Raw genomic sequence first — 26,934 nt, 5'->3', positions numbered from 1 at the left:
ATGCTACATACTGTATTGCAGTAAATACAAAATTCACCCACCACTCCTTATAGAGTGCCAAGAAACATTACATCCGGTGATCTCAAAAGGGTATTATTATGAGGTTAAATAAAATAGTTTGCACATTAAGGCTTCAAGCCTTAGCAAACATAGTTGGATTCCTGGCTAGGAAACTGATTCAGCTTTCATTTTAACACGGCTAAATTTCATCTGGCACCCAGCGGAAGTCTTCAGTCATTTATTAATTTACTCACTCTAAAAATTATGGGTGCCTTGCACCCACAAACCCTAACACCCAAAGCTTGTAACAGTAGGTTAAGGAGAGATGTGGTAGCTATCTTCAAAGATCTGAATAGCTTTTATGTAGAAAACGGAGTTGAATTGTTCTCTGTTGCTCCAGAGAACAGGATTAGAGCAAATGGAAGAAAATTGTAAGGAAGCAGATTTAGGCTATTAAGAGAAATTGCCTAATAGTCAAAGTTGTTTATCCATGGAGCAGACTGCCTGAAGAGGTCGTGGGCTCTCCTTTACTGGAGGTATTTCAGCAAAGATGGGATGGCTATCTGCCAGGGATAGTGTGGTTACAAGATTCTTATACAGTTGTACCCTGAAATTTAAAAATAAAAAATAAAAATTGTCCAGTAGCACCTTAGAGACCAACTAAGTTTGCTCTGTCTGGGTATAAGCTTCAGATACCTGAAGAAGTGTGCATGCCCACGAAAGCTTATACAGTAGTACCTCGGATTAAGAACTTAATTCGTTCCGGAGGTCTGTTCTTAATCTGAAACTGTTCTTAACCTGAAGCACCACTTTAGCTAATGGGGCCTCCTGCTGCTGCTGCGCCACTGCTGCACGATTTCTGTTCTCATCCTGAAGCAAAGTTCTTAACCCGAGGTACTATTTCTGGGTTAGCTGAGTCTGTAATCTGAAGCATATGTAACCCGAGGTACTACTGTACCCAGAACAAACTTAGTTGGTCTCTAAGGTGCTACTAGATAATGTTTTTAAAAAAATATTTATTTCAACTGCGTCAGACCAACACGGCTGCCTACCTGAATCTAGAGTTGTACCTTGGATCTCAAATGCCTTGGCTCCCGAACGATCAAAACCCAGAAGTGAGTGTTCCAGTTTTCGAACAATTTTCGGAAGCTGAATGTCCAGCGCAGCTTCCGATTGGCTGCCGGACACTCCTGCAGCCAATCGGGAGCCACGCCTTGGTTTTCAAACAGTTCCGGGAGTCAAACGGACTCCCGGAACGCATTCTGTTCAAGAACCAAGGTACGACTGTACTGAGCAGGGGCTTCTTCTCAATGATTTCCATGGTCCCTTCAGACACTAAAATTCTATGGTTCTATCATCTTGTGGTTATTTTAACTTTTTATCCCTAGTGGTTCACATCTTCTGTTAATGGATTCAGCTGTATGACTTGGAGCTCAATATGGGGATACAGAGCCCATTGGCAGGCCAAGTAGGCCAGGCAGACTCAGGCTCCTTGCTCAGCTATGAAGCTTTCTGATTAATCGTGGGCCAGTTAGCATCTCTCAGATAGGTGAGAACTCCCTGGGCCCCTGAACACAAAATTCCCCATGAATTTAGGTGCCAGGGCCATGCATGGCACCCGCAGCCCCGGGCACCCACTGTCACAGGCCAAGTTGGCACTCCTGATCTCTCAACCTAATGTACCTCACGGGATTGTTGGAAGGGGAAAAGCCATGTATGCCACCTTGAGCTCTATAGTGAAAAGGTGGGATATAAAAGAAAACAATAAATGAACAAGCAGCTAGACTATGGGTGCCATGTGCATTTCAACTCATAGGTGCATATCAGCAAGAAGTACCGTATGTCAAAATACCAGCCTGTATCTGGAAGGAGGCCAGGGTGTTTTCAAAAGATAAGGCTGCAACCTTTTGCTTCTGACCCAGCTCCTCTGCTTTGAGCTCTGGCAGGGCTTTTCCCCAGGGGAAACTTGCTAGAACTCACTTCTGGCCCTTCTCAGGCGGGTTCCATTGCTATTCTAAGAGAAAGAGGGAGGCGTTCGTGGTGAGTTCCAGCACCTCGTTTTCTACAAAAATAGCACGGAAAGGTGCAACTCTTGCTGCAAGGGTGCAATAAAAGCTGTAGAATGTCTGCCTGCTGCCAAACAACTTGTCGAGTTAGGGAATTTCTGGCTGCCAAGCAGCCGGTATAGAGATGCATGGGCGCGAGGGCAGCTGCTCCCCTAAATCAATACAAATCAATCCTGATCTGCTCCGCCCAGGTCGAGGCTGTCGCGTCTCGGCTTTCCCCCTTCTGGCCAGCGAGGGGGCGGCGCTGGCGGGCCGGGCGGGGCGAGGGCGGGCCGGGCCGGGCCATGGGCAGCCGCGCCAGCGTGAGCGAGGAGCGCCTCGGGGTTTCGCCGGCACTGCCAGCAGGTAGGAGCGGGGGCGCCGGGGGCCGGGCGGCGGCGGCAGCATCCCGGGCGGAGGCCGCGGGGCGCGGAGGAGCGAGGCGAGGGCGGGCGGGCGGGCGGGCGGGCGGGCGGGCAGCCCCCGACTCCCGCCCGAGGGGACTCCCGCCCGCCCGCCCGCCCGGCCGCGGCGCGGCTCCCCGGGCAGCCTCGCTCTGGCAGCCGCTTCGCCGCCCCGGCCCGCTTTCTCGGGGAAGCAGGGCGCGCAGTCCAGCCGCCAGCCTCGTCCCCGCCCGTGTGAATGTGCTCGGCCTCTCATTCCCGGGTTCGAGGCGCTGGCGGGCCGGGAGATGCGACGCGCGTCTTTTCCTGGCAGACCTTGGTGGGTCTTCTTCTTCCCTTTGGCCCCGCGTCTTTTTCTCTCCCGCCCTCCTCTGGTCTTCAGCTCATCGTCTTGGACCAGTGGCGTAGCGCGGGTTGTCAGCACCCGGGGCAAGGCAAGTAATTTGCGCCCCCTAACCCGTGGATTTGCGCCCCCTAACCCTACCCCTAACGCTAACCCCCAGATGTTGCGCCCGGTGCGGCCGGCCCCCCCTGCACCCCCCCCCCGCTCCACCACTGTCTTGGAGCTGAGTAGCAGGAGAGAAGCCAAGCTGATATTCAGGAAGGAAGTTGTCCGCGTTTGTATTTGCAGACAAGAATGCTTGCAATGCCCCAGAGCCACCCCCGCCAAGCAGCCCTGCTCGGCTCAAGCTGAGACTCGTGCTTTGGCAAGTCATCCAGCAGGCAGGCAGGCGAGAGGTGGAGGAACTGCTCACCTGAGCAACACCTGCCGGAGGGGAGCGGGTCAGGAAGAAGGTGGGAGGAGTCGCCTTTGACAGACACCTTTTCTCCTCAGGAGACAAGGCTGCCACCATGAGCCATCATCAGCCACTGGAGAAGCTGTCTCGGACAGACATCTGTGGGATGCTTCGTGAAGAGCTGTGCAAAGGGAATGACTTCCAAAAGTCAGACACCCACATCTTCATCATCTTGGGGGCTTCGGTGAGTTTTTTTCCTTTGGACCACTGCGGACCTGATATATACTGTAGGCATCGTTCTATTTTAGGATCTTTATATTTTGAGATCTTTTCTTGTCATCTAGCAGTATATAAATTTTATGAAATAAATAAAACCAAAACTGGGACAAAAATTTCCAGCGTGGCCGGCCTGATCTCCAGGGAGGGAGAATCTAGATGGCTATATGGCTGTGCAATGGGCATGGGAAATGGCAAAGGTACACACAGGTATGGAACAGGTGAGTGGTGGTGGCCCTCCATTCCATTGGCCATATGCCCAGGGCATGGGGGTGGGTTTCCCAAATCTGTCCTGTGACTGGTCTTCATAAGGGGAGGGGGGAGCAATGTGACCACCTTGCGCTTCTTGGAGGAACATAATGATAAAGAAATAATGTATTGTTATAATTGTATTTGAGAGGCTTTTTCGTTTATAGCACTCTAAGCTATTCATTCATTCATTCATTCATTAAATTTGTATCTCACCTTCCTTCTAAAGGAGGCTGAGGTAGCTCAATAGAACTTTGAGGTTAAAACAATAGAAATAAATCAGTAGACCAGTAAAACCAAGAGGGATGGAGGGTACTCCAGCGCTGAGAAAAAGTTGCCACAGAATGTAACTTAACTTTTATTCTAACTAGTGTTTAAAAGCAGGATGCAAGTGTTTATGTCACAATACACACAGGCATCTGTTTCTTCATCCCCTCTTCTTCTTTTTTCTTCCTCAAAACTTTCAGGTTGGGGAGAAATTTTGTGTGACCTAAAAATATCTTCTGTTCTGACATCATAATGTTGCACATTTTCTTGCTGGCACCACCCAATTACATCGGTAATAATAATAATAATTAATAATAATAATAATCATTTTATTTATATCCTGCCCTCCCCAGCTGAAGCTGGGCTCAGAGCGGCTAACAACAGTAAAATGATACAACATTCTAAAATCATTTCATTAATTGAACCCACATATTATCGGGGCAGAATTTGACACAGATGATTTTTTTCAGTGGGTGGGAATCCCATATCCCATGCCGTGTGTTACTATGCCTCAGTAGAAGCTTTCTGTTGAAAAGGGAACTGGATTGTGTTAGGAGCATTCACGTTTCCTTAGTCTGTTGGATCAGCCTGGAACTCCAGAGGGTCATCTCTTGCATTTCTCATTACTCCACCACTGAGCCACCAGCTGTTTCCCATCACAGCAGTAGCTCTGCTGTGATCCCACTTTGCTCTGCTCCCCCATCCCCTTTTGACCCAGTCTAGCATCTTCCCTGAGTCGGACACGACTAAACGACTAAACAACAACAACAGCATCTTCCCTTCCAGAGCTGTGACTCACAGCCACACAAGGTTTGTGCCTGGTGACAGGATGCTGGTGTGGCCCAAATACCAAAAACAGGTGCTTCAGTCACGCTGCCCTGAAGCAGCCACTGGCTTCTCTTCCTGCCCCTTGTATAAGTGCCTCCTTGCGCTGGGAAGCTGTTGTATAACTCTGCACAGCAATTACCGCGTGGTGTGTAATCAGAATCCCTTCTGGAGTTTGTGAGCATGCTTGAAGGGGTAGGTGGCTAATCCTGGCATTGCATGGATTTAACAATGTGTTGGTAATCCAGTGCTTGGAAAGTGGTTTGGCTCCTCACCATTCTGTCCCCTTGCTATAATTGCAAAATATTCCCTGCCTATGCAAGGGATTGTTTTGCTGGGGAGCAATTTCAGTGAGTATCAAACCTCCTACACTCACAAAACTTAATCCCTGTAAATTTACTTTGTTGTGTGACCACATTTGAAATACTGTGTATTGTTCTGGTTGCTTCAGCAAGAAAGGGATATAGTGGAGCTGGAAAAGGTTCAGAAAAGAGCAATCAAAATGATCAAAGGGCTGGAGCAACTCCTCTCTGAGGAAAGGTTACAACATTTGGGGCTTCTTAGTTTAGACAAAAGGGAAGTAAGTAGTTCATAAAATTATGTGTAGCCTGGAGAAAGGGGAAAAGGAGAAAAGTTTTTCTCCTTCTCTCATAACACTAGACTTGGGGACGTCCAGCGAAGCTGAATGTTGGAAGATCCAGGACAGAAAAAAATTAAGTGCTTCTTTTCATAGTTTCACTTTAACTTTGACTCCCATAAGAGGCAGTGATAGCCACCAGCTTAGATGGCTTGGAAAGAAGATTAGACCAATTAGGCTATTGATGGCAATGAGCTTCCGAATGCCGGCTTCTGGAAGGCGCAGGATCCTGCTTGCGGGTTCCCACAGTCATCTGGCCGCCCCAAGGGAAGAGGAGGCTGGACTGCACAGGCCATTGGCCTGATTCCGCAGATGGTTCTTACGTTGTTACTCCTGAGTCATATCCTACCTTGTATCTTTGTTTCCTTTCATGTTCAAGATGACACACACACAAGATACTGTAAACCACTTTGATTTTTTTCTTAAAAATATAAAGTGGTATTGAAATAAATAAATAAATAAATAAATAAGAAAATGAGTGGGTGCAGCAAGATAATGGGGTGCTGTCATAAGGGTATTGTCAACAGTGTTTCAGGAATACCAACATAAGCTATACCTGTTAGTTGCTGTTAAAGGTCTTTTTTGTTCTGGGAATAGTGGCAAGGGAGATGTGGACCCTTTCAATTTACAAAGAGAGGCACAGAGGTTTAAAGGAGCCCTCTGTCTACCCTGGAATGAAGCCCCAGTCTTCAGTTCCATTGGAATAGGCTGCATTTCCTCAGCAGCGCAGCAGCAGGAAATGCACTCTGCCCATGTTTAAGGGCATTTACATTATAACTGTTTAATGAAGAGGGCTGTCCAAAGATAGAGGGAGTGATGCTAAATGGGAATGGTTGGAGGATAAAAGATGCCGTCGTAAGACCCACAGTGGTACAGTGGTACCTCTGTGGCAATACCTCTGTGGTACCTCTGGATGCGAATGGGATCCGTTCCGGAGCCCTGTTAGCATCCTGAGCAGAATGCAACCCACATCTGCGCATGCGCGTGACGTCGTTTTGAGCGTCTGCACATGCACAAGCGGCGAAACCCGGAAGTAACCCGTTCCATTACTTCTGGGTCGCCGCGGAACACAACCTGAAAACGCTCAACCTGAAGCTACTTTAACCCGAGGTATGACTGTATCTCTTTTATATTTCTTCCTCTGTTTAAAATAAAGGTGCCTGTGCTTTTTCTGGCCTCAGGCACATTCATGGCATTTTGGAGCCTTCTGCCATAAATGCAAATCATGCCTGTACTTTGGTGAATTGCATGGTGCTGCCAAAATGATTTCCTTCTGCTTTTTTCTTGGATCTCTGTTCTTTGTGTCTCTTTCCTGTTTTCCATTCTGGAGTGGGTTGGCCTAAGACCACTTGGGCTGCCTTCTGCACAGTTGCAGTTCATCACACAGGAGAGAGAAGGAGCCTTCTGAGTGCTCAAGGCGTAGGGAGCACAACGTTAGCAAAAAGAGAAGCTCCAGCTTTTGCTGAGTCACTGGGGAACAAGGTGTGGTGCTCTCCGTAGGTAAAAGAGGGAAGTGAGCCTTCTGGTAGGTGGGGAGGTACCAGTCTTCCTTGGTTGCTTATTCTCAGTGAATGAAAACGCTACCAGTTTGGAGCCATAATATATAATTGAAAGGACAGACAGCGTTCTTGGGAAAAACAGAAACGGTTTCTACCAGGACACCTCTGTTGTTAGCCTTGTGGATCGTAGACACAACGTGGCCAGTCTAGCCTGTTCCTGTCAGGCATGTGGCTGAGCAGCAAGCCGGTGTTTGGTCTGAAAGCACATATTTGGCACACTTACTCCCCAAGACTGAACCATCTGGATGCACCTGAGTGTTAGTTAGGGTAGTTCCAGATGCCAGCTTTCCCTCAGTGGTGTTAAGGCTATTGCGGGCAACTAGTTAGCTGATTCAAAGGAATGATCGCCAACAAACAACAGGTGTTTTGGAAAAATGAGGCCTTGCCTTTTGGTCACTACTAATTTGTAAAGACTAGCAGGATTGGGAGATTAGAATTGCATCTATGCTACCACTCAGTGGATTTGTAACTGGCTGACTGACCAAACCCAAAGGGTGCTCATCAATGGTTCCTCTTCATCCTGGAGAAGAGTGACTAGTGGGGTGCCACAGGGTTCTGTCTTGGGCCCAGTCTTATTCAACATCTTTATCAACAACTTGGATGATGGACTCAAGGGCATCCTGATCAAATTTGCAGATGACACCAAACTGGGAGGGGTGGCTAACACCCCAGAGGGCAGGATCACACTTCAAAACGACCTTGACAGATTAGAGAACTGGGCCAAAACAAACAAGATGAATTTTAACAGGGAGAAATGTAAAGTATTGCACTTGGGCAAAAAAAATGAGAGGCACAAATACAAGATGGGGGACACCTGGCTTGAGAGCAGTACATGTGAAAAGGATCTAGGAGTCTTGGTTGACCACAAACTTGACATGAGCCAACAGTGTGACGCGGCAGCTAAAAAAGCCAATGCAATTCTGGGCTGCATCAATAGGAGTATAGCATCTAGATCAAGGGAAGTAATAGTGCCACTGTATTCTGCTCTGGTCAGACCTCACCTGGAGTACTGTGTCCAGTTCTGGGCACCACAGTTCAAGAAGGACACTGACAAACTGGAACGTGTCCAGAGGAGGGCAACCAAAATGGTCAAAGGCCTGGGAACGATGCCTTATGAAGAACGGCTAAGGGAGCTGGGCATGTTTAGCCTGGAGAAGAGGAGGTTAAGGGGTGATATGATAGCCATGTTCAAATATATAAAAGGATGTCACATAGAGGAGGGAGAAAGGTTGTTTTCTGCTGCTCCAGAGAAGCGGACACGGAGCAATGGATCCAAACTACAAGAAAGAAGATTCCACCTAAACATTAGGAAGAACTTCCCGACGGTAAGAGCTGTTTGACAGTGGAATTTGCTGCCAAGGAGTGTGGTGGAGTCTCCCTCTTTGGAGGTCTTTAAGCAGAGGCTTGACAACCATATGTCAGGAGTGCTCTGATGGTGTTTCCTGCTTGGCAGGGGGTTGGACTCGATGGCCCTTGTGATCTCTTCCAACTCTATGATTCTATGATCTAAACAGCAACTGCCGCTCAGAATCTTAGTCACAGAAAATGACAGTGTGATAAAGCACGTCATGTTTTTAAGGGCTCTTGTCCTGCTGCTGCCATTCATAGCAAAGATTTTGCCTTAGTTCCCAGTGAGGTAGTAAACATATAGCTGGTTGAGAGGGGTGCATATACTACAAAAACTGTACACACGTGCTCACATACAGTCCCTACGTAGAGAAAATTAGTGCTTCCGGGAGAAGACAAGACTATGACATCGTTTTCTAAATGCAGGTTTGTGGAGCTCAGTTCTTCCTGGTGTTCTGCCATCTGAAGCGCTACTTGAGTCAAAGCGGGATGTGCTGCCCACCATGCTCCTCCTGCTGCAGCATGCCTTATCTCGGTTGCGCAGTGGTGATGACCATGGGTTCTGACAAGGGCTTGTGAGATTTCAGCCAGACCGCCTTGGCTGTGAGTCTGGGAAGACCTGCCCTCTGCCTTGCAGGCCTTTTCCCATGTGGCCCAGACTGACTTCGCCACAAAAGCGGAGGCTTCTGAAGAGGCCAGAGACCATCTTGGCTGCCTCTTAGAGCAGACCCAGGACATCCAGCCTGAGCTTCCACAGCTGACAAGATGGGCAGCGACAGCAGCAGATATGTTCTATGCTTATTATACTATTTTATTCTCTTGATAATTATGCTGTTTTAAATGTGCACTTCGTATTTGACTTCCTTTAGTAATGTTTTGTTTTGAAATCTTACAATAATATTTTAGTTTTCCGTTAATTGTGGTGCTTTTAAGGTGTTCCAGACTTTCTTCAGTGATGTTTTATTCTGGATTGTTTTATTTGATGCTTTAATGGAGGTTGTAAACCACTTGGATATCCCCCCCCCTTAAAAACACAAAGTGCTGTAGAAATGAAAGATAACAGTGATCTCATAGGATCTCACTGGAACTCAGCACCAATGGCAGTAGCGGAGGTGGCAGGGGGCGTGGGTGGGGGCACCCGCAGGGTTGCTGCTTCACCTTGCCTCGTGAAGTGGTGTACTTTAGGTATATATCACCTCAAGAAGAACTGTGAATGACTGAGATCTTTGAGGCCATTGTGCAAGGCAGTGCCCATGCAATTAAACGAGGGACATTACCGGGCAAATAGGAGGCTGCCCTGTACTGAATCACATCATTGGTTCCTTCTGACTCATCCTTGTCTATCTCTACACTAACTCGCAGCAACTCTGCAGGGTTGAAGGTGGGGGCCTCTGCCAGCCTTGCCTGGAGATGCCAGGGCTTGAACTGGACCTGCCAATGCAGAGCAGAAGCCCTGAACTGCAGGGAAGAATAAAATGTACAAGGAAGTATTGCTTGTTACTACCTTTCCTCACTGGAGTTGCTGTGTTCTGGTAGCTTACACTTCCTGTGTCTATTCAAAAGCAAAACCTGTTGAATTAAATGGGGGTTGCTCTGTGGAAAGTGTAGTTAGGATTGCAGCCAAAGTGTATTGGTGTATATACTCTGTGTTGGTTGGAATACCAAGCCAGTTCTAAATCCCTGTGACAGGATCAGGCTTTGTGGCACAAAAGTGAGGGTTCCACACCATACACAACCTCTACAGTAAGTAGCTTGTCTAAATACTCACCAAGATTAGCGCTTATTCTTTCCCTCTCTAGACTTTAAAGCAGAGGTGACTCACCTGGAGCTTCTAGCTCTGGGTCCCCAACTCCCACTAGTCTCTGTCAGCACCGCTGGAAGCCAAAGAAATGAGTATTGCAGTCCGGCAACACGGGGGGGGGGGGTCAAACGGTAGCTGCCCTTTGCTTTTAAGGTTAAGGACAGGGAAAGAATGGTGAACAAGATTTTATAAGTGCTTCAGGTGAGAAAGCTGAGGCCTGGAAACAGAATTAGATGAGAATTGCAGATTTGATGTCTGTAACTTGTAACCACTAAGCCTGTTAGCACCTTTAACAAAATTTTAGTTGATCAAGTGTCTCTTTGTTTAGTCAATTAAATAATAATTAAATTTGCATATTACCTAAAGCATAACATAACTGTCTGTTAAGAAATATCGCTGTATGAGACAGGCACCTACAATCTAATCATCCAAAACTAAGACACATTGTTAGAGGGAGAAATCCTTCTCTGTTGATTTCTTGTATTATTTCTTTATTTAATTTTTATACTGCCCTTCATGAGGCAATCACAGGACTGTTTACAACATAAAATACAGAACACACTACATAATAACTAAACAAAAAGCCAATAATCCCCCTCCCCCAAAAAACATTTAAGAGGCCATAGATTAGCCACAGGTCTGGGAGAAGAGGAATGTTTTCGCCTTGTGCCTAAAGATATGTGACAAAGGCGCCAGGTGGGCCTCCTTAGGGAGAGCACCCCACAAGTGGGGAGCCACCGCAGAAAAGGCCTGTTCTCATGTTGCCACCCTCCAGACTTTTCATGGAGGAGCCACACAGAGAAGGGCCTCAATTGACGATTGCTGGGTCTGGGTCAGTTCATAGGGGGAGAGGCAGTTCTTGAGGTATTGTGGTCCTGAGCTGTTGAAGGGCTTTTAAAGGTCAAAAGCAGCACTTTGAAATAGGCCCAGAAACTAATGGGCAGCCAGTGCATTTGGGCCAGGATTGGTGTGATATGCTTGAACTGCCTTGCCCCAGTGAGCAAACTGGACACTTAATTCCGCACCAGCAGAAGTTTCCGAACTGTCTTCTGAGGCAGCCCCATGTATAACAAATTGCAGTAATCTAACCTAGAGTTTACCAGAGCATAGACAACAGAACCCAGGCTATCCCTGTCCAGAAAGGTATGCATCTGGGCCACCAGCCAAAGCTGATGGCAGAATATCAGGGTACAGTGGTACCTCGGGTTACATACGCTTCAGGTTACAGACTCCGCTAACCCAGAAATAGTACCTCGGGTTAAGAACTTTGCTTCAGGATGAGAACAGAAATTGTGCTCCGTCAGCATGGCAGCAGCAGAACGAATTAAGTTCTTAACCCGAGGTACCACTGTATTCTCAACACTGGTAAGAAATGAGAACCAGATAGCAAATAAATAATGAAATAAGCAAGTGTGCATTCAATTTGCAGAGCTGCACATTAGAATCGGCTCCACCTCTTAAGTAGAAATTAAGCTGATTAGAGCTTGCAGCCCTAGTAGCTAGCTTAAAAGGGAGAGGCAGGAAGACTTGCAGGCTAAGCTCCTGGCACCAGCTCAGGAGGTTCTTAGCAAAGGCAATAAAAAGATCACCTGACCTGTGTAGGCAACAAGTACACATAGAAAGAAAGTTGTGTGCCCACACTCCATCCAGTTGCAAACCTCATGTGTCCTGGATGTTTCACACCTTTTTGGCCCAGGTCACAGCAGGTAGTTGACTTAGTAGTGTTTGCATTAGATAAGGAGCTTCTAGCCCTGGGTGGATGCAGGGAAAGCGAGGGCTTCTGTAGGTCACTGGCACTTGTAGCAGCAGCAGCAGCAGCAGCGGTGGGGCATTGTACTTTGTGGCCAAAACGAAAAGAAGCCATGTGAATCTGGAATGCCTTGTGGCTCAAGAAAGGTCTGGGGATAGATGTTTGGGGATCCAGGGCGGGGGAGGGGGGAGAGGAGTCTGTATTGTACTATTGATGGGGCAATCTGTTACTGCTAAGCACTGCTAACCTACTTAAGTGGTTTCCAACCAGTGCACCATGGCACCCAGGGGAGACTTGAATGGTGGCAGCACCGGCCTCTGGCCCTCCCACCTCTGATGCCCTCTCATGTCCACAGGGTTACAAACTGAGGTATAAAAACTAGGAGCCAAAATACTCCTGGAACCTGGGTTACAGGCTCAAAAAAAGAATGGCCAATTGCCATCTCTAATGCAGCAGCGCTTTCTTTTTTTCCAAAAAGCACAAACTAATATGCAATTAGTCTGGCTGCTGCGGGGAAGCGTGGCACACCCTCTGCCGCTGCAGGGAGGCATGGCAAAGCCCTCTGCTGCTGTGGAGAACCACAGCGCACCCTCCACCACTGTGGGGAGCCACAGCGGTTCCCTTTGCCATCACGGGTTCCCTTTTGCCTGCCCTAATAATCATAAGCACACAGCTCCTCTTTGCTCCCACCAGGCAACTCTGGTGGGTGGGCGGGGAGGTGGCTCCCTCAGAGTTTCACATCCACCTCCTCTGCTTGTCACCCAATGCCCAAGCAGCCCAGCCAGTCTTTCTGATGCAAGCTCTGCAGGGCTCAGGCCAGGAAAACTGAGAGAAGTTTCTCCACTTCTCACAGACTAGCTCAGGTACAAAGCAAGCAGTCAGAAATCTTGGTTTGCTCACGTCTGAGCAGGTGTGGAACGTGCCTAGTGAATGGTGAATTTTGAAGACCGCGTCTCTTTGTTGCAGCAGCCCTGGCTACAAGTTCTTCAGGCAAATGGTGCCTCTGGGGTTGGCCAGGGGGTGCTGGTTGCCAGGAGCTGAGGTGCCCTCGGACTAAGTAAGCAAGCGGGCACAAGGTCATCCATTTCTTTATTCTAAACCTGGTGGTATGGCAGACGTTGCCCAGTGCCGCAGAGCTTTCTACAGCCAGAACTTTGTAAGCTGCTTTGCAATCTTTTCTGATGAAAAGCAGTATATAGAAATACTTGAAAATAAATGCATTAAAATGTTAAATGAGGACTGGGGGACACAAAGGATGCTTACCCCGCCTCTGGGACTGGAAAACCTTTTGGGTTGGGCAGAGATGTGCCTTATTCTGTGCCACCTGGCAATTTCATTGAGGAACCTTTCTTTTCTCACATACTTCTGCTCGTGCTTATTGAGCTGAAGAACAGAGGAGCCAGGAATGCTGGTATGATGCCTGGAGGCAGGGCTGGGCGCCCAGACCTTTGCTGACATGCCCAGCATGTCCAGGGAGCCGCCCCAGGGCTCCTCACAAAGGTTTTGTGTTTTGCAACAGGCAAATCTCTTCTCAGGGCAGAAGAAAGCCATAGGCCTCCTGCTGAAAGATTAGGGCGGGCTTGCACTCCTGTACAGTGAGAGATTAAAACGTTGTGCACACAATAGAGCAAAAAGAGTTTGGGGGTGCGGCTGCCCTGCCATGCAACTTGTTGAAACAACATTTCAGCATTCCCCTCACCTCTGAATAAGGACACCTGGGTTTAGGAGGGGAGTTTCTGGGTCAGAAGGCACCTGGATTTATAAAAATCAATCTCTAGAGAACTCTTGAAAATCTCTTAGGAAGGCACATAATGGGCAACAGACCTATTTAATTGTTTTTATTAGTTATATATTTATTCCTAATGCTTATCAGGCTAATACAAATCTCTCAAAGCATTTCATAGAATCATAGTATCATAGAGTTGGAAGAGACCACAAGGGCCATCGAGTCCAACCCCCTGCCAAGCAGGAAACACCATCAGAGCACTCCTGACATATGGTTGTCAAGCCTCTGCTTAAAGACCTCCAAAGAAGGAGACTCCACCACACTCCTTGGCAGCAAATTCCACTGTCAGACAGCTCTTACTGTCAGGAAGTTCTTCCTAATGTTTAGGTGGAATCTTTTTTCTTGTAGTTTGGAACCATGTCCGCTTCTCTGGAGCAGCAGAAAACAACCTTTGTTTCACATAAAAAGAAAATCAATAAAAGCATTAATAAAACATTAGCAGGTTTTTTTAAAAAAAAATGCTTGGCATTTATGTTAAAGGTAAAAGGACCCCTGACCATTAGGTCCAGTCATGGCCGACTTTGGGGTTGCGGCGCTCATCTCGCTTTATTGGCCGAGGGAGCCGGTGTACAGCTTCCAGGTCATGTGGCCAGCAGGAGTAAGCCACTTCTGGTGAACCAGAGCAGCGCACGGAAACGCTGTTTACCTTCCCACTGGAGCGGTACCTATTTATCTACCTGCACTTTGAGGTGCTTTCGAACTGCTAGGTTGGCAGGAGCAGGGACCAAGCAATGGGAGCTCACCCCGTCGCTGGGATTCGAACTGCCAACCTTCTGATCGGCAGGTCCTAAGCTCTGTGGTTTAACCCACAGCGCCACCCTCGTCCCAGCATTTATGTTAGCTACCAGCAAAATCAAACAGTACAGCAGCAGAAATTCGAACCATCTTGCAGGACAAAAGCCTTCCTGAGTAGAAAGAGTGAAGTCAGGTAAGTTTTACTCAGAGTAGGCCCATTGAAAGTAATAAATTTGACTATGTTAGGGTCATTAATTTTAATAGATCAACTCTGAGTAAAACTTAGTTGTATACCACCCAGTTTTTAAAATTTGATCTTTAAAGGCCACCACCAAGAATGCTGTAAATCTTCACAGCCTCAACAGTGGCTCAGAGAACCTCCTGGGCAGATTGGAGGAGGAGCCAGATGTTTCCTCCTTGGACCACGTGCAGGGCATAGCCTCTTACGCTCAACACCAGGTTTTATGCCTTTCTCTTTCCCGGAAACATTATGATCCTAGTAATCTGAGTTGCATTTTGGATTGTTCCAGGGGATTTTGTGTTGTTTTTTTTTGGGGGGGGGGGTTGCTGGGATATGTCACAGAACTTTTCACTATTTTCTGACCTGGAAAACAGAATTGCCGCCTCCTCCTAGCAAAAGAGGGAGGGGAGGAGGTGCAAGATTCATAGTGGATGAATGTGAGCAAGTGTTAGTCTCTGCTAGCAGAAAAAAAAAACCAAATTTCTCTTGTGGCCCCTTAAAGACTGACAGATTTACTCTGGCGTAGCCTTTGGTGGACTACAATTCCCTTCATTGGACACGTCTGACCTGACTGGATGTACAGGGTGAGTCTTTTGAAAGAGGCTCTGTGGAACATGTGTACTGTGTCCATGGGGCCTCTTTTGAAGGACTTGCCCTGCCTAAAGGTGTTAGTCTTTGAGGTGGCACACAGGGTGTTCTGCTGCTTAGCAACCAGATAGCTGATCGGCTGCTGACTCAAACATGAGGGGCTGGACCAAAAGCCCACAGGCGTGGGCACCCGTTGGGCTAATGCTGCATGACTAGGCAGGTTTGCAGCCGGGCTTTCTGCCAATGGTAACAAAGCTTGCTGCCTGCCATGTGATGGAAGGACAAAGGCGACTGCCAGGGGTGCTTCATGCAGCGTGGCACTGCCAGGCACAGGGAGGAGCTCAGGCTGGAGGAAGGAGTGAGCAGCCGTGTCAGGGAGGGGTTTGGCAGTGGAAGGCCAAGCTGTAGCTTTTGGTGCAAACCTCCTATACTTCCTGAATGTCCTCCAAATCTGGTTCTATAAAGTATGGTCAGGTCTTCAGAAAAGATACGAGGGCAGAGATGGGCTGCCTTTTGTCCTTCCCCTTACCAACCCCAGTGCCAGTGCTTTGGGAGCAGGGAACTATGGGAGATTGCAGTGTGGTGGTGCAGTGCATCCTGCGCTCACTGCAGTGCAAGACTGGAGTCGTCTCCTTCCTGTGATTTAGGAAAGGCAGGAAGAACCTGCATCTTACGGCTGGTTAACTCTTCTTTCCTCAGTTATTGACTGATGACCACAGATAGACCAGCAGGAATTAATTGGTGATGATTATCAGTGTGTTTACATGACCATATACTTCAGTTAGACCAGTTGTCATGTGCATGGGGATTTGGAAGGAAGGCTGTTCCTCTCTCTCTCTCTCTCTCTGTGGAGCCCTGTCTCAGCCCAGCTCAAAAGAGCAGGCTGGCTCTTTGGAAGCAGGGATTTAAACAGGGACTTTTCAGTTCTGAGTCACTTGAGTTCCAGCCCCATACATGCCACCCCTCGGCCTTTGCCTCAGCACACATTCTTTATCTTATGCTTTCTGTGATAATGATGACTCCCCCCCCCCCCTGTTTCATCATTGCAGGGTGATCTAGCCAAGAAGAAGATCTATCCAACCGTCTGGTAAGTTAACTGCCCCTGAGGCTTTACCTTCCTTCTGCCATGTGGCTGCCCATTTGAATTGGGACTGTTCGGATTTCCCATGCAGGTGGCTGTACCGCGATGGGCTGCTTCCTGATGACACTTACGTGGTGGGTTATGCCCGGTCCCAACTCACTGTTGCTGACATCCGCAAACAGAGCCAGCCACACCTCAAGGTGAGACTTTCCTCCTCACCTGCTGCCTCCTCAGCCCACAGGACTTGTTCACATGCTTAAGTTTGTTGCATTTGCCGCTAGGAGTGATTGCTAATAAGCTGATCTCTTCTGCCTGGCTGGCTGGTGGGAAACGGCTCCTGTCTTGGGCAGTTTGAAACATTCTTAGGATGTAAAGATTGGGGGTGTACAGGCAGCCCTCCTCCTTGCAGCATAACAGATCTGTATATCATTCCAGGCCACCCCTGAAGAAGAACAGAAATTAAACGACTTCTTTGCCCGCAACTCCTATGTCTCAGGAAAGTATGACGACCGGGCCTCTTTCCAAGGTCTGAATGCTCACCTGAATAGCCTTCACAATGGCCAGAAGGCAAACCGCCTCTTCTACCTGGCCCTTCCGCCAAGTGTCTATGCAGACGTCACTGGCAACATCCGGGAGAGCTGCATGAGCACTGTGTAAGACTTGGGGCCTGGCAGGGAATCAGGGTGGGGGCAGGGCTAGCAGGAGGGCACTGGGGCAAGTTTGCTCAGGCAGAGGAGGCCGTGTCTGGCTGGAGTTCTCCCTCCCTTGGTGGCCGTCTGGAGGAGCTGCAGGGGGCCCCTTCCAGTCATGTGGAAAAAGGCTTCTGCTGGCTCTCCTGATCCAGTTATATGGGGTGGCAGATGGGCAGGTCGGGAGAGCAAGTGTTGGGTCATGTGCAGAGTACCCAATGACATGCCACCAGATTATGCAAATGGAAAACCCAGAATGGAGGTGTCAAAGAAAAACGTTGGACAATTTGAGTAGGGTCAGTTCTTTAATGGACAGGTATAATGCAGTTCCTCAGCTTAGCAGTTACATACAGTTGCAGCGCATAGTCATCCTACTATGCTGTTAATTCCCAACAGACAGCCTATGGCAAAAGTAAAAAAAGGTCTTTCCAGCAACACTTGCTCCCTGCAGCAGTCCAGCACGTTAGGTTCTAGCCAAAGGGTGGGGGCTAACTTTCTAGAAACACAAGGGTATTTTTACTTCATTTTCTGCTTGGTCACTCTCTGACTCACTAACACAAGTTTGCTCACTCACTCAGGAGCAGCTGAAGGTGCAGGACAAACACACCTAAATTAACCCTTTCTTGTCCGTTTTCTTTGCATGCATAAACTCACATACACTAATAGCAAGAACAGATAGTGGTACCTCTGGTTACATACTTAATTCGTTCCGGAGGTCCGTTCTTAACCTGAAACTGTTCTTAACCTGAAGCACCACTTTAGCTAATGGGGCCTCCTCCTGCTGCCGCGCGATTTCTGTTCTCACCCTGAAGCAAAGTTCTTAACCCGAGGTACTATTTCTGGGTTAGTGGAGTCTGTAACCTGAAGCGCATGTAACCCGAGGTACCACTGTAATTAAAAGAGCAAGGAGTGAGCACAGCAGTGATCTTTCTCCATGGCACAGATGGTGGCAGTGGGATGAAGAGAGTGCTTCCGGAATCTGCTACCTCTGCCACTGGTTTACTAGCACAGGTAGTCCCCAGGAAACAGCAACTGGCTGTGGCTTGTTCCCTCTTGAGCACACAGTCAGTGGCAAGCTCCAAGTTTGCCATCACGTGATGCATGTAAAAATAGCCCTAAATGTCAGTCCAGCTTCGATGAAGACGAGGCAAGAGTTGCTGTCATGGAAGGTGTGAGCCGTTCCTGGCCTCAGTATGTACATCCAGGGCAGGAGATAACATGCAAGCCTGCCATCCTCAGCCCTTCATTCAGTGTAGTGCAGAGCGTCCTGGTCCCCGGCCTCTGATTCATTGGCATCGCTGCCCAAAGGATGCCATTGGCTTCTATGACTCTTTCTTCTCTTGAGGTGCTTCGCTTACTCTCTTGAGCAAGAGCCAGAACTTCCAGGCTGTCCTTTGTTTTGAACCAGGTCATTCTTCTTCTTTTAAAAAAACACAAATAAAAATAGTTTTATTTATTTCCATTATATAAGAATTACAGGAGAAGAGAAATGGCTACAAAGCAAAATCCCGTCTCACTCCTCTCCCCTCCAGGATGGATCAGTTTGTCAAAGTCCAGTCTGTGATTTCAGTAGTTGCCATGCTTCAGGGTTATCAGTAAAGTATTTTATAAAAGGATGTCATATTTCAACAAAACATCTATCTCATTTCTTTATTATTCCATGCATGTAATATCTTTGTTAAGTTTTTTAATACAGCAATAATCAATCATAAAACTTGACTTATAGCTAATTAGAAGATTAGCCCTATATCCGTTCTCACTGCCTTCTACACTGTATCTATAACAAGAGTTCTAAATATAATTAATTGCTTTAAAATTCCCTATTGAGATTCACAGTCTTCTTTTGAGGAGTAAGATGACTTTGAAGCCATTCTAGAAGCTTGTTTCTCTTCCTCTGTAGGTAGATTTATAGCTCTGTCTTTCACTTCAAAGTAGTAGCTTATCAGCAGTTTTCTTTTGCTCTTATGCTTTTAATTATTGGAGTAATTAATTACTCATGGATGGCTTCAAGTTGCTAAAATGGGGAGGAAGGAGGTCAGCGCAATCAGGTTAATTTGTCATCTTCCCTGGAGCTGAAGCTGGAACCCCTAAACCAGTTCATTCTTGAGCAGGTGGTTCATTCTCTTATGGAGGGCAGCTCAGAGCTGATTTATACCTGATCCATGTGAATGCAGATCCCTCACATGCATTGAGCAGCTTGTGTAACATGGAAGAAGTGCACTCTGGAAAGAAACAGAGGGGCATGTCTTGGAGCTGCAGAAATCCCAGCTTATAGCACTGGCCAGTATACTTCCCAGAAGTAGGCTTCTGTGCACTGCTCACACAAGGAAGCCACTCCTGGGAGCTGATATGCATGTGCCTCAAAACCAATTTGTAAAACATCTCAAAGTGGCAGTTTGAGAATTGGTGGTGGAAGGCCTGCTGTGGAGAACTGCTAAAGGCAGGACTGTTGAACCCATCACTGAAATGGGCTGTGATATCTGGAGATTCTGTGCTTTTAATGTTTATTTTTAAATAAACTGGAGGAGTACTGTAAAATGCGCATTCCTTACCCATTGGTTAAACAAGTTATGTTGGTTGAATCTGTATTTTGCTGTATTGAAAACTAATGAAAACATTTGGCAGGAGGAAATAATCTGGTGGGGGGAAATGTATTGAAAATGTATGGCTGAAAATGCATCAGCTGTGACTGGTGACCTTGGAAACTGGAGAAGAGCTGGGCAAGACTTGTGGTTATCCTGGTGTAGGATTTCAGAGCTCTGCAAAACACCTTGAACCTCATGAAGGCCTGTAAAAATGGAATGCATATTGCAAAGAAACATAATTCACACCTATGAAAATCTGCTTGATTCACGTATCTTTTCAGGAGGGGGTGTATGTGCATGTGCAGTATGAGGAGAGGGCTCTAGGACTCACTTAGATTCACACCCCCACACCAGCTTGTAACACCCCACATTTAAAACTGCTTCCCAATTCTCCAGGGGCTGGAACCGTGTCATTGTGGAGAAGCCTTTTGGCAAGGACTTGGAAAGCTCTGACAAGTTGTCGAATCACATCTCCGCACTTTTCAGTGAAGACCAGATCTACCGCATTGACCACTACCTGGGCAAGGAGATGGTGCAAAACCTGATGGTGCTCAGGTAAAACAAGGAGTTTGGGGGACAGCATTCAAAGGCTGTGGTAGTGGGTATACATGGGACCTCGGCAGCAACTGCCTGGGCTCAAGCAAGCACTTTTTGTTCAGTCCTCTGACAAATGCCTTCAGGCACATGCCTTCATGTGCTTCAAAAGTCTCTTCAAATTTGTGCCCATAAAGCACCTTCTCAAGTGGATTAGGGGCAGGGTGCTCTCCATTGGAGTAGTGTTTGGTGGAGCCCTTCTGTTCTGCTGCTCAGCTGGGGCATCTCTGCCCTGCAGCCTCAGCCTGAGTCTCAGGTCATTTCCCCCTTCATTTGCAGATTTGGAAACCGGATCTTCAGCCCCATCTGGAACCGTGACAACATTGCCTGTGTCATTCTGACCTTCAAAGAGCCATTTGGCACTGAGGGACGGGGTGGCTACTTTGATGAGTTTGGTATTATCCGGTGAGAGAGTGGGGGGGACAGGGTGAGGGAATCATTTACTTGGTGTGTTTGAGGTGTGCAAACCACTACAGTGATCAGCAGATGTGGCATTAAAATTCCACAGAGTTGTAATTCACTCAGATGACAGATGAAGCAGAAACCCCATATCTGCCCAGATAAAACATAGTTTGGCTTTGAAATTCTCCACCTAATCCAGCTTTCTATGATTTTTGTGCTCCTGTCAAATTTATTGTGCACAGACTGCCCTGCTTCAGGGGACAGCCACATGGGTTTTTCTGCTGATCCTCATGCCTGTCAGGGCCCCAGTTCCAGTCACCCCATTTGCTTTCAAGACGCTGCTTGTGTGCAGATATACAAGGAAACCTCGCAGTTAGGCTGCATCAGGCCACCAGAAACAGAAGCAGGAAGCGCATAGGGATGGTGATGATTGAGAGAGGGGCATGACTGGTGATTTCAGTACTGTTCCTGTAGCTAATACTGATTCCTTCTGCCACCTCTGCAGGGATGTAATGCAGAATCATTTGCTCCAGATGCTTTGCCTGGTTGCCATGGAGAAACCAACCTCTACCAACTCCAATGATGTGCGTGATGAGAAGGTAGGAGCATGTCTAGGACTGAGTATCGGATGGGAACTAAAATTTGGACCCAGCACTTCTGATCTGAATGTCCTTGAGCAAGTTGTTATTTCTGTGTCTGTCTTCCTTCGCTTCCAACTGGAAATGAATTGCCTGCTTGTCTTGGGAAGGTCCACTTTCTTCAGAATTAACATTAGGCAGGCCTTTTGGTTGTGCTGTTTTTGACACCTACTATAAACTTCTCTTTTGACACCTACTATAAACTTCTCTTTTGACACCTACTATAAACTTTCTCCAGTGCCCACCGGAGAAATGTCTGTGGCACATTAACAGCTGCCATTTCCACGTAGGAGATTAATTCTGAAACTTGTAATCTTGAAATTGCCAAGAAATAAGTGGTTTATGTTAATACTGAGTTCTTAGCTTTGAGCCCCCACAGTCACACACACACCCTGCACCCTTTTCAGATCACTTTTGGTAGTTCGTGAGGATCTCAGACGGTGTTCATGTCTTTCTGCCAGGTGAAGGTTTTAAAGTGTATCTCAGAGGTGAAGCCTGAGAATGTGGTGCTTGGTCAGTATGTGGGAGATCCCTCTGGCAAAGGGGAGGCTCAGAAGGGCTACCTGGATGACCCCACAGTCCCAGCTGGCTCCACCACCCCTACCTTTGCTGCCGCTGTGCTCTACGTGGACAACGAACGGTGGGATGGTAGGTACAGTAGGAGGGAGGGAAAGAGGGAGGGGTAAAAGACCAACGCCTGGACATCCTTGATTTGGGGTGCCAGGCCTACTGGTGGGGGAGAGAACAGGGATCAGAGTCCCAACTTGTCTCTGTCTCTTTCCCTCTTGAACCTGTTTCTCCCAGGAGTACCATTTGTCTTGCGCTGTGGCAAGGCACTGAATGAGCGCAAGGCTGAGGTGCGACTGCAATTCCGGGAGGTGCCGGGCGACATCTTCCAGCGCCAGTGCAAGCGCAATGAACTGGTGATTCGTGTTCAGCCCAATGAGGCCGTCTATACCAAGATGATGACCAAGAAGCCGGGCATGTTCTTCAACCCAGAAGAATCTGAGCTGGACCTCACCTATGGCAACCGCTACAAGGTACCATTACCAAGAGTTTCTCTCTTTATAGGCTAAGGAAACTCCCAAATTCTGTGCTTGAGTAATAACAATTTTGTAAAAGAGGCTTCCTTCCCACAGTTGTTAAAAAGGTGCATGGCAGACCTATTGGAGACCTTGCGGAATTTTTGTTTCTTTCTTTTGAGCAGAAGCATGACAGAGTGTGGATTGGTAGCAGGAGGAGATGAGCAGTAGTGGCGGTGGAGGGGTAGAAGTGCTCAGCTTGTCAGGGACCACAAGGGTCTGGAGGCTTGAGGGGTGCGGTTGTCACCCACCATCTCCGCCTTCTGGAAAGTGAGACTGTTGCTGGCACATTTTCAGACATGCAAGTGTATTGCTTTGTGTGGCAGCCACTATGTTGAAGACAGACATATGGGATCAGCGCTTTAGATTCCCAGGCTTCTTAGCATTGCAGTGTTCTGCTCAGGAGGTGTCCTGCCTGCTTCTCAAATTCTTTCCTTCCAGTGACAGTTACAAGGAATAGAAGGCACCCTCTCAAAAAATGGAGGTACATCGTGGTACACAGCACATTCAACCTCTTGCTCCTGTCTCCTTTCTCCAGGATGTGAAGCTCCCAGATGCTTATGAGCGCCTCATCTTGGATGTTTTCTGTGGGAGTCAGATGCATTTTGTGCGCAGGTACATGCTGGCACCCAGGGGTACCAACTTGAATAAAATATTGGGGGGATCCAGGTGAGCCCTGCTTTGTCTGCTGGCGGGCACGGTTTGCATTCGATCCACAGGTGCAAATGGGCATTTCCCCTGTGTTGTCCATTTGCAAGCAGGCAAAGTGGAACTTCCTGTCTGCAGGCACGACTTGCTAAGGAATCAGCAGGAGTCCACTTTGAGCTCTGTTTGCAGCTACGCCTTTATCTGCCTCAAAGCTGACATTATATATGTGGGACAAGTGAAAATGGTTTGAGTAAGAGGACCTCATGTGCCAAATGAGGACCCCTGCCAAATCTAATGAGGCCCCTGGACCAGGTTTCCCACCTCTGGCACAAGACATGATGACTGAAAAATATTTGAACTACTACTGCAGTTTAAGGTAGATAACTTCTTCAGAGTTCAGTAACCCAACACAGCACTTTCCTCCTCCCACAGTGATGAGCTGCGTGAGGCCTGGCGAATTTTCACTCCGCTGCTCCATAAGACTGAGGCAGAGAAAACCAAACCAATTCCCTATTGCTACGGCAGGTGAGTTTGGGAGAGATAGTGGGGTGAGCTTAAATACGTATGGCAGTCATTTCTTTTAAAAGCAGGCTCTATGGTTGGCCCATCACTCTGAGGTTTCAAGGGGAGATGATCTTGGTGATGGCTGTCAACATGTGCACAAGGGCAGTGTTAGAAACTCAGACATGAAGGCTAGGAGCTAAATGGCACCTTAAAGCTTGGTTATGGGCGCAACAACGGAATGTCTAGGCACATTTTTTTATTTATAACAAGAATTCAAAGCTGAAAATGAATGAACTGCAGCTAAAATATTGTGTTCATGTTTTGCATGGTCTGGTCCTTCCCCTGCCCACCCCCCTCACAGGGTGTCCTCTCCAGTCCTTCAGATAGTAGCTGGAAGTGGGGAGGCAGAAAAATGTCCTCCTTTCCTTCCACTCTGCAGTTTTAATCTGAAATCTCAGGCACAGTACTGCGCCCAGAGCTCAGAAACTGCTCACGCTAACGAAATTCCCTGTTGCAAAATGTGCCTAGAACAATGGGTGTTTCGAACACTGCATATGGGCCCCCTAAACCCCTTTCCTGCCCCCTCCTCCTTAATGGGCTTGGCCATGGCCCTCAGGCTTTCTCTCTTTTTTTGGTAAAAAAATTGTTTTAAAAAAAACTTTGTATTATATGTATATAAAACAGACAGAACAATTGTAACAACATGTGAAAATTAAAACATGGAGAACAAAACTATATAATAGATATGTAGAATGAGGACAGTTGCACATTCTGGGTTAAGATAACAGAGTCTAAGTGAAAACTATTAGTGTTATCAATCTAGTTCCAGATTTGCCAGGTTTGTGACGAGGGTCATCTTGAAAACCATGTTTTTACTGTATAGAAGGCAAAATCATATTAAAAGAGGTTCTATTCCCTGCTGAAATCTCAAATGATGCATAATTTCCTCCATTATAGCCACATTCCAGAATGAGTGATAACAGAATCCAGTGTAAGGTTTTGGACTGTTTTTCGTTGAGTTGCAATTATTACTCGAGCCGCCAACAACATATAAGACCAATTCTTTTGACAATGTATCTACATCAGTATCATCAAAAATATTCAGTAATGTTACTTTTGGACAACAATAGTTTTGTTAGTAATATTAATCATTTCTGTCAAAATTAAATTCCAAAAACCTTGCATCAATTTACATTTCCAACATAAATGTACCAAGTTTATTGCAACCCCTCCAACAATCAGGTAACACAAAACAAAACATTTTTGACATTTGCAAGGAGTGTGATACCCCTCACAATATGGGTCACAACACCCATATTTTATTCCAATCCTTGGAAAGAATTTGTGTGCCAATATATAGTTCTCCTATCTTTTTAAGGGGTTCCGTAGGTCTTTAAGTTACATTAAGCAATATAAGGTACTATTTAGAAACTAATCCTTTCTCCCCCTACCCATTATGCTGAATAAATTTTTCAAATTGTGGTAAGCGTCTCAGAGCTTGTGTTTTTATATGCTCTTTTATTATATATGAACTTGATTAAAATTAATCCAGTTAGTGTTAAGATTTGACCAAATTAATTTTATTTAGTTAATAGAAACAGTGGGCCTGCAACTTACATTCACTTTACTTACACTACCACAACTTTACACGGGAGGAGGAATAAATAAATAAAGAAATAAAGAGTGGGGAACCCCCACCATTCCCTACTGTCCATTTATTTCTTCTCCCCTCGCTTTTGCACCCCCAACAGGCTTTCCTTGCTTACTGGGCTTTGGGTAGTGGGGTGCGGTGGGGGCTCTGGGAGTGGCCTTGTGGTACTGTCCACCCTACAAATTGAGCAGAAATGAGCGGAAAATATATTCTCCAATGTGATTATTGTAGTGTATGGTGAACTTTCTTGGATCCCCAGTGATACCCAGATGGTGGGAACTGCACAGTGGCCTGGGAGGAGAGCTGGTCCAATGGTAGAGACAATGGCAGAATTCCAGGCATCCTGGCTCAGTTAATTAGTACATTGGGAAAGGGAGCTTCCATCTGCACTTCTACACTTACCTGTGTTTTGAGTGCATGTTTATAGTTGATGTGGGGTGCTAATCTAAGTTAGTATGATACCCAGAAATCAGCAAAGGGGGGTACTATTTAGTACTTATATACAATACATAAATGTCTGAAAATGGAAAAAAAAAAACCAGGATTCTGATCAGCTTTTGATCATAATCAATGCTGCTGCTATGCTGTTTCAGGGATGGAGACAATTGCATTTGGCCTATAGATGTAAAAAGCCTTGAGTAGGAAACAACTGCATCCAGCATTACTTTTTTTAAAACCAACTGCATTGAAAATTGTAAAAACAACTACCAAACACAAAGTGTCTTCCAAGACAATACATGTATACAGTCGTACCTCTGCTTATGTATCCCCCTGGTTACGTAAACCTCGGGATACGTAAGTGGCAAACCCAGAAGTATATTTCTGGGGTTTTTTCCCACGTGCTTGCACAGAAGCAGTCTCTCCAGTTGCGAAAACCTCAGGATCTGGCCGGACTGGAATGGATCCTGTCCGCAACCGGAGGTACCACTGTATATGTTAAGTCTTCTATGCATTCATCCATACAGCATCAAAACCAACTTAGAAAAAAATTTACATTACAAATTCAGCTCATATCCACAGAGTATACTTCACTCTAAAGCATTAAGATGGTTTCACTATTGGCTGCAACCAGAATTACTAACGGGGAGCCTTTTTCCTTTCTAGCCGTGGCCCCACAGAGGCAGATGAGCTGATGAAGAAGGTGGGGTTCCAGTATGAAGGCACCTACCGCTGGGTCAATCCTCACAAGCTGTGACCTCCAACTGGGTAGCTTGTATGAAGGGGTGACAGCTGCTCTTCGCTGCAGAAGCCAAGCTGACCAGGCTGGGCAAAGGGATCTCTGCCCCAACTCCTGCTGCCTACACCTGAAAAACGGTGGTTTTTGTCCTAGGACCACCTGCTGGCCCTGGACACCAGTGCACTCCTCCAGCAACCACTGTGGTTAGGTGTGGGCCTAGTCATCTTCTCTACTGTGGGCTCTGGCTCTTTAGTTTCGCTCCTTCTTAGACTGCAGGCTGCAGCTGAGCCAGGTGTCCCATTTCAACTTCTGCTCCTTTCTATGGGGGAAGTCTGTGGTGGTGCAGGAGGCAGCAGGGGGTCTTCTTAAACCCTTGCCCTCTGTTCCAACTACACAAGCTGCTCTTTCAATTGCACTAGCTCTGCTTTTGCTGCATTACTTGTTACATTCCTGTTCAAACTGCTTCTCAGTTTTATATATGATTCTGGTATGTAAATGGAAGTTATTACAAGGAGACCGTGGTCCTTGCATTTATTTCAAGTGGCTTTAGTCTTGAGGGGGGGCTCAAAACCTACTTCTGTCTATGAACAAATGGGCAGGGAGGGGTGGTTCGGGGGAAGTAGCCTGGCAGATTAA

General features: G+C 47.0%; 1 protein-coding gene and 1 long non-coding RNA gene across 2 annotated transcripts; both read left to right on the top strand.

Moving 5' to 3' along the window:
* The first annotated feature begins 2,321 nt into the window (after window positions 1–2,321).
* Window positions 2,322–26,812, top strand: G6PD (glucose-6-phosphate dehydrogenase). The gene is made up of 13 exons (XM_079958736.1): window positions 2,322–2,411; window positions 3,285–3,430; window positions 16,297–16,334; window positions 16,420–16,528; window positions 16,764–16,981; window positions 19,999–20,157; window positions 20,476–20,601; window positions 21,104–21,197; window positions 21,698–21,884; window positions 22,041–22,276; window positions 22,857–22,933; window positions 23,399–23,491; window positions 26,226–26,812. The coding sequence occupies exons 1-13, from the start codon at window positions 2,351–2,353 to the stop codon at window positions 26,314–26,316; spliced, it is 1,635 nt and encodes a 544-aa protein (XP_079814862.1). The 5' UTR covers window positions 2,322–2,350; the 3' UTR covers window positions 26,317–26,812.
* Window positions 16,998–19,819, top strand: LOC307206051. The gene is made up of 2 exons (XR_013834237.1): window positions 16,998–19,112; window positions 19,150–19,819. It is a non-coding gene; the product is annotated as an uncharacterized lncRNA (long non-coding RNA).
* Window positions 26,813–26,934: the final 122 nt, after the last annotated feature.

Source organism: Podarcis cretensis (assembly GCF_951804945.1).
Source record: "Podarcis cretensis genome assembly, chromosome: 17".
NCBI classification, from domain to species: domain Eukaryota; kingdom Metazoa; phylum Chordata; class Lepidosauria; order Squamata; family Lacertidae; genus Podarcis; species Podarcis cretensis.
The sequence above is the reverse complement of the archived record's forward strand: the minus strand, read 5'-3'. Positions and strand labels throughout refer to the sequence as shown.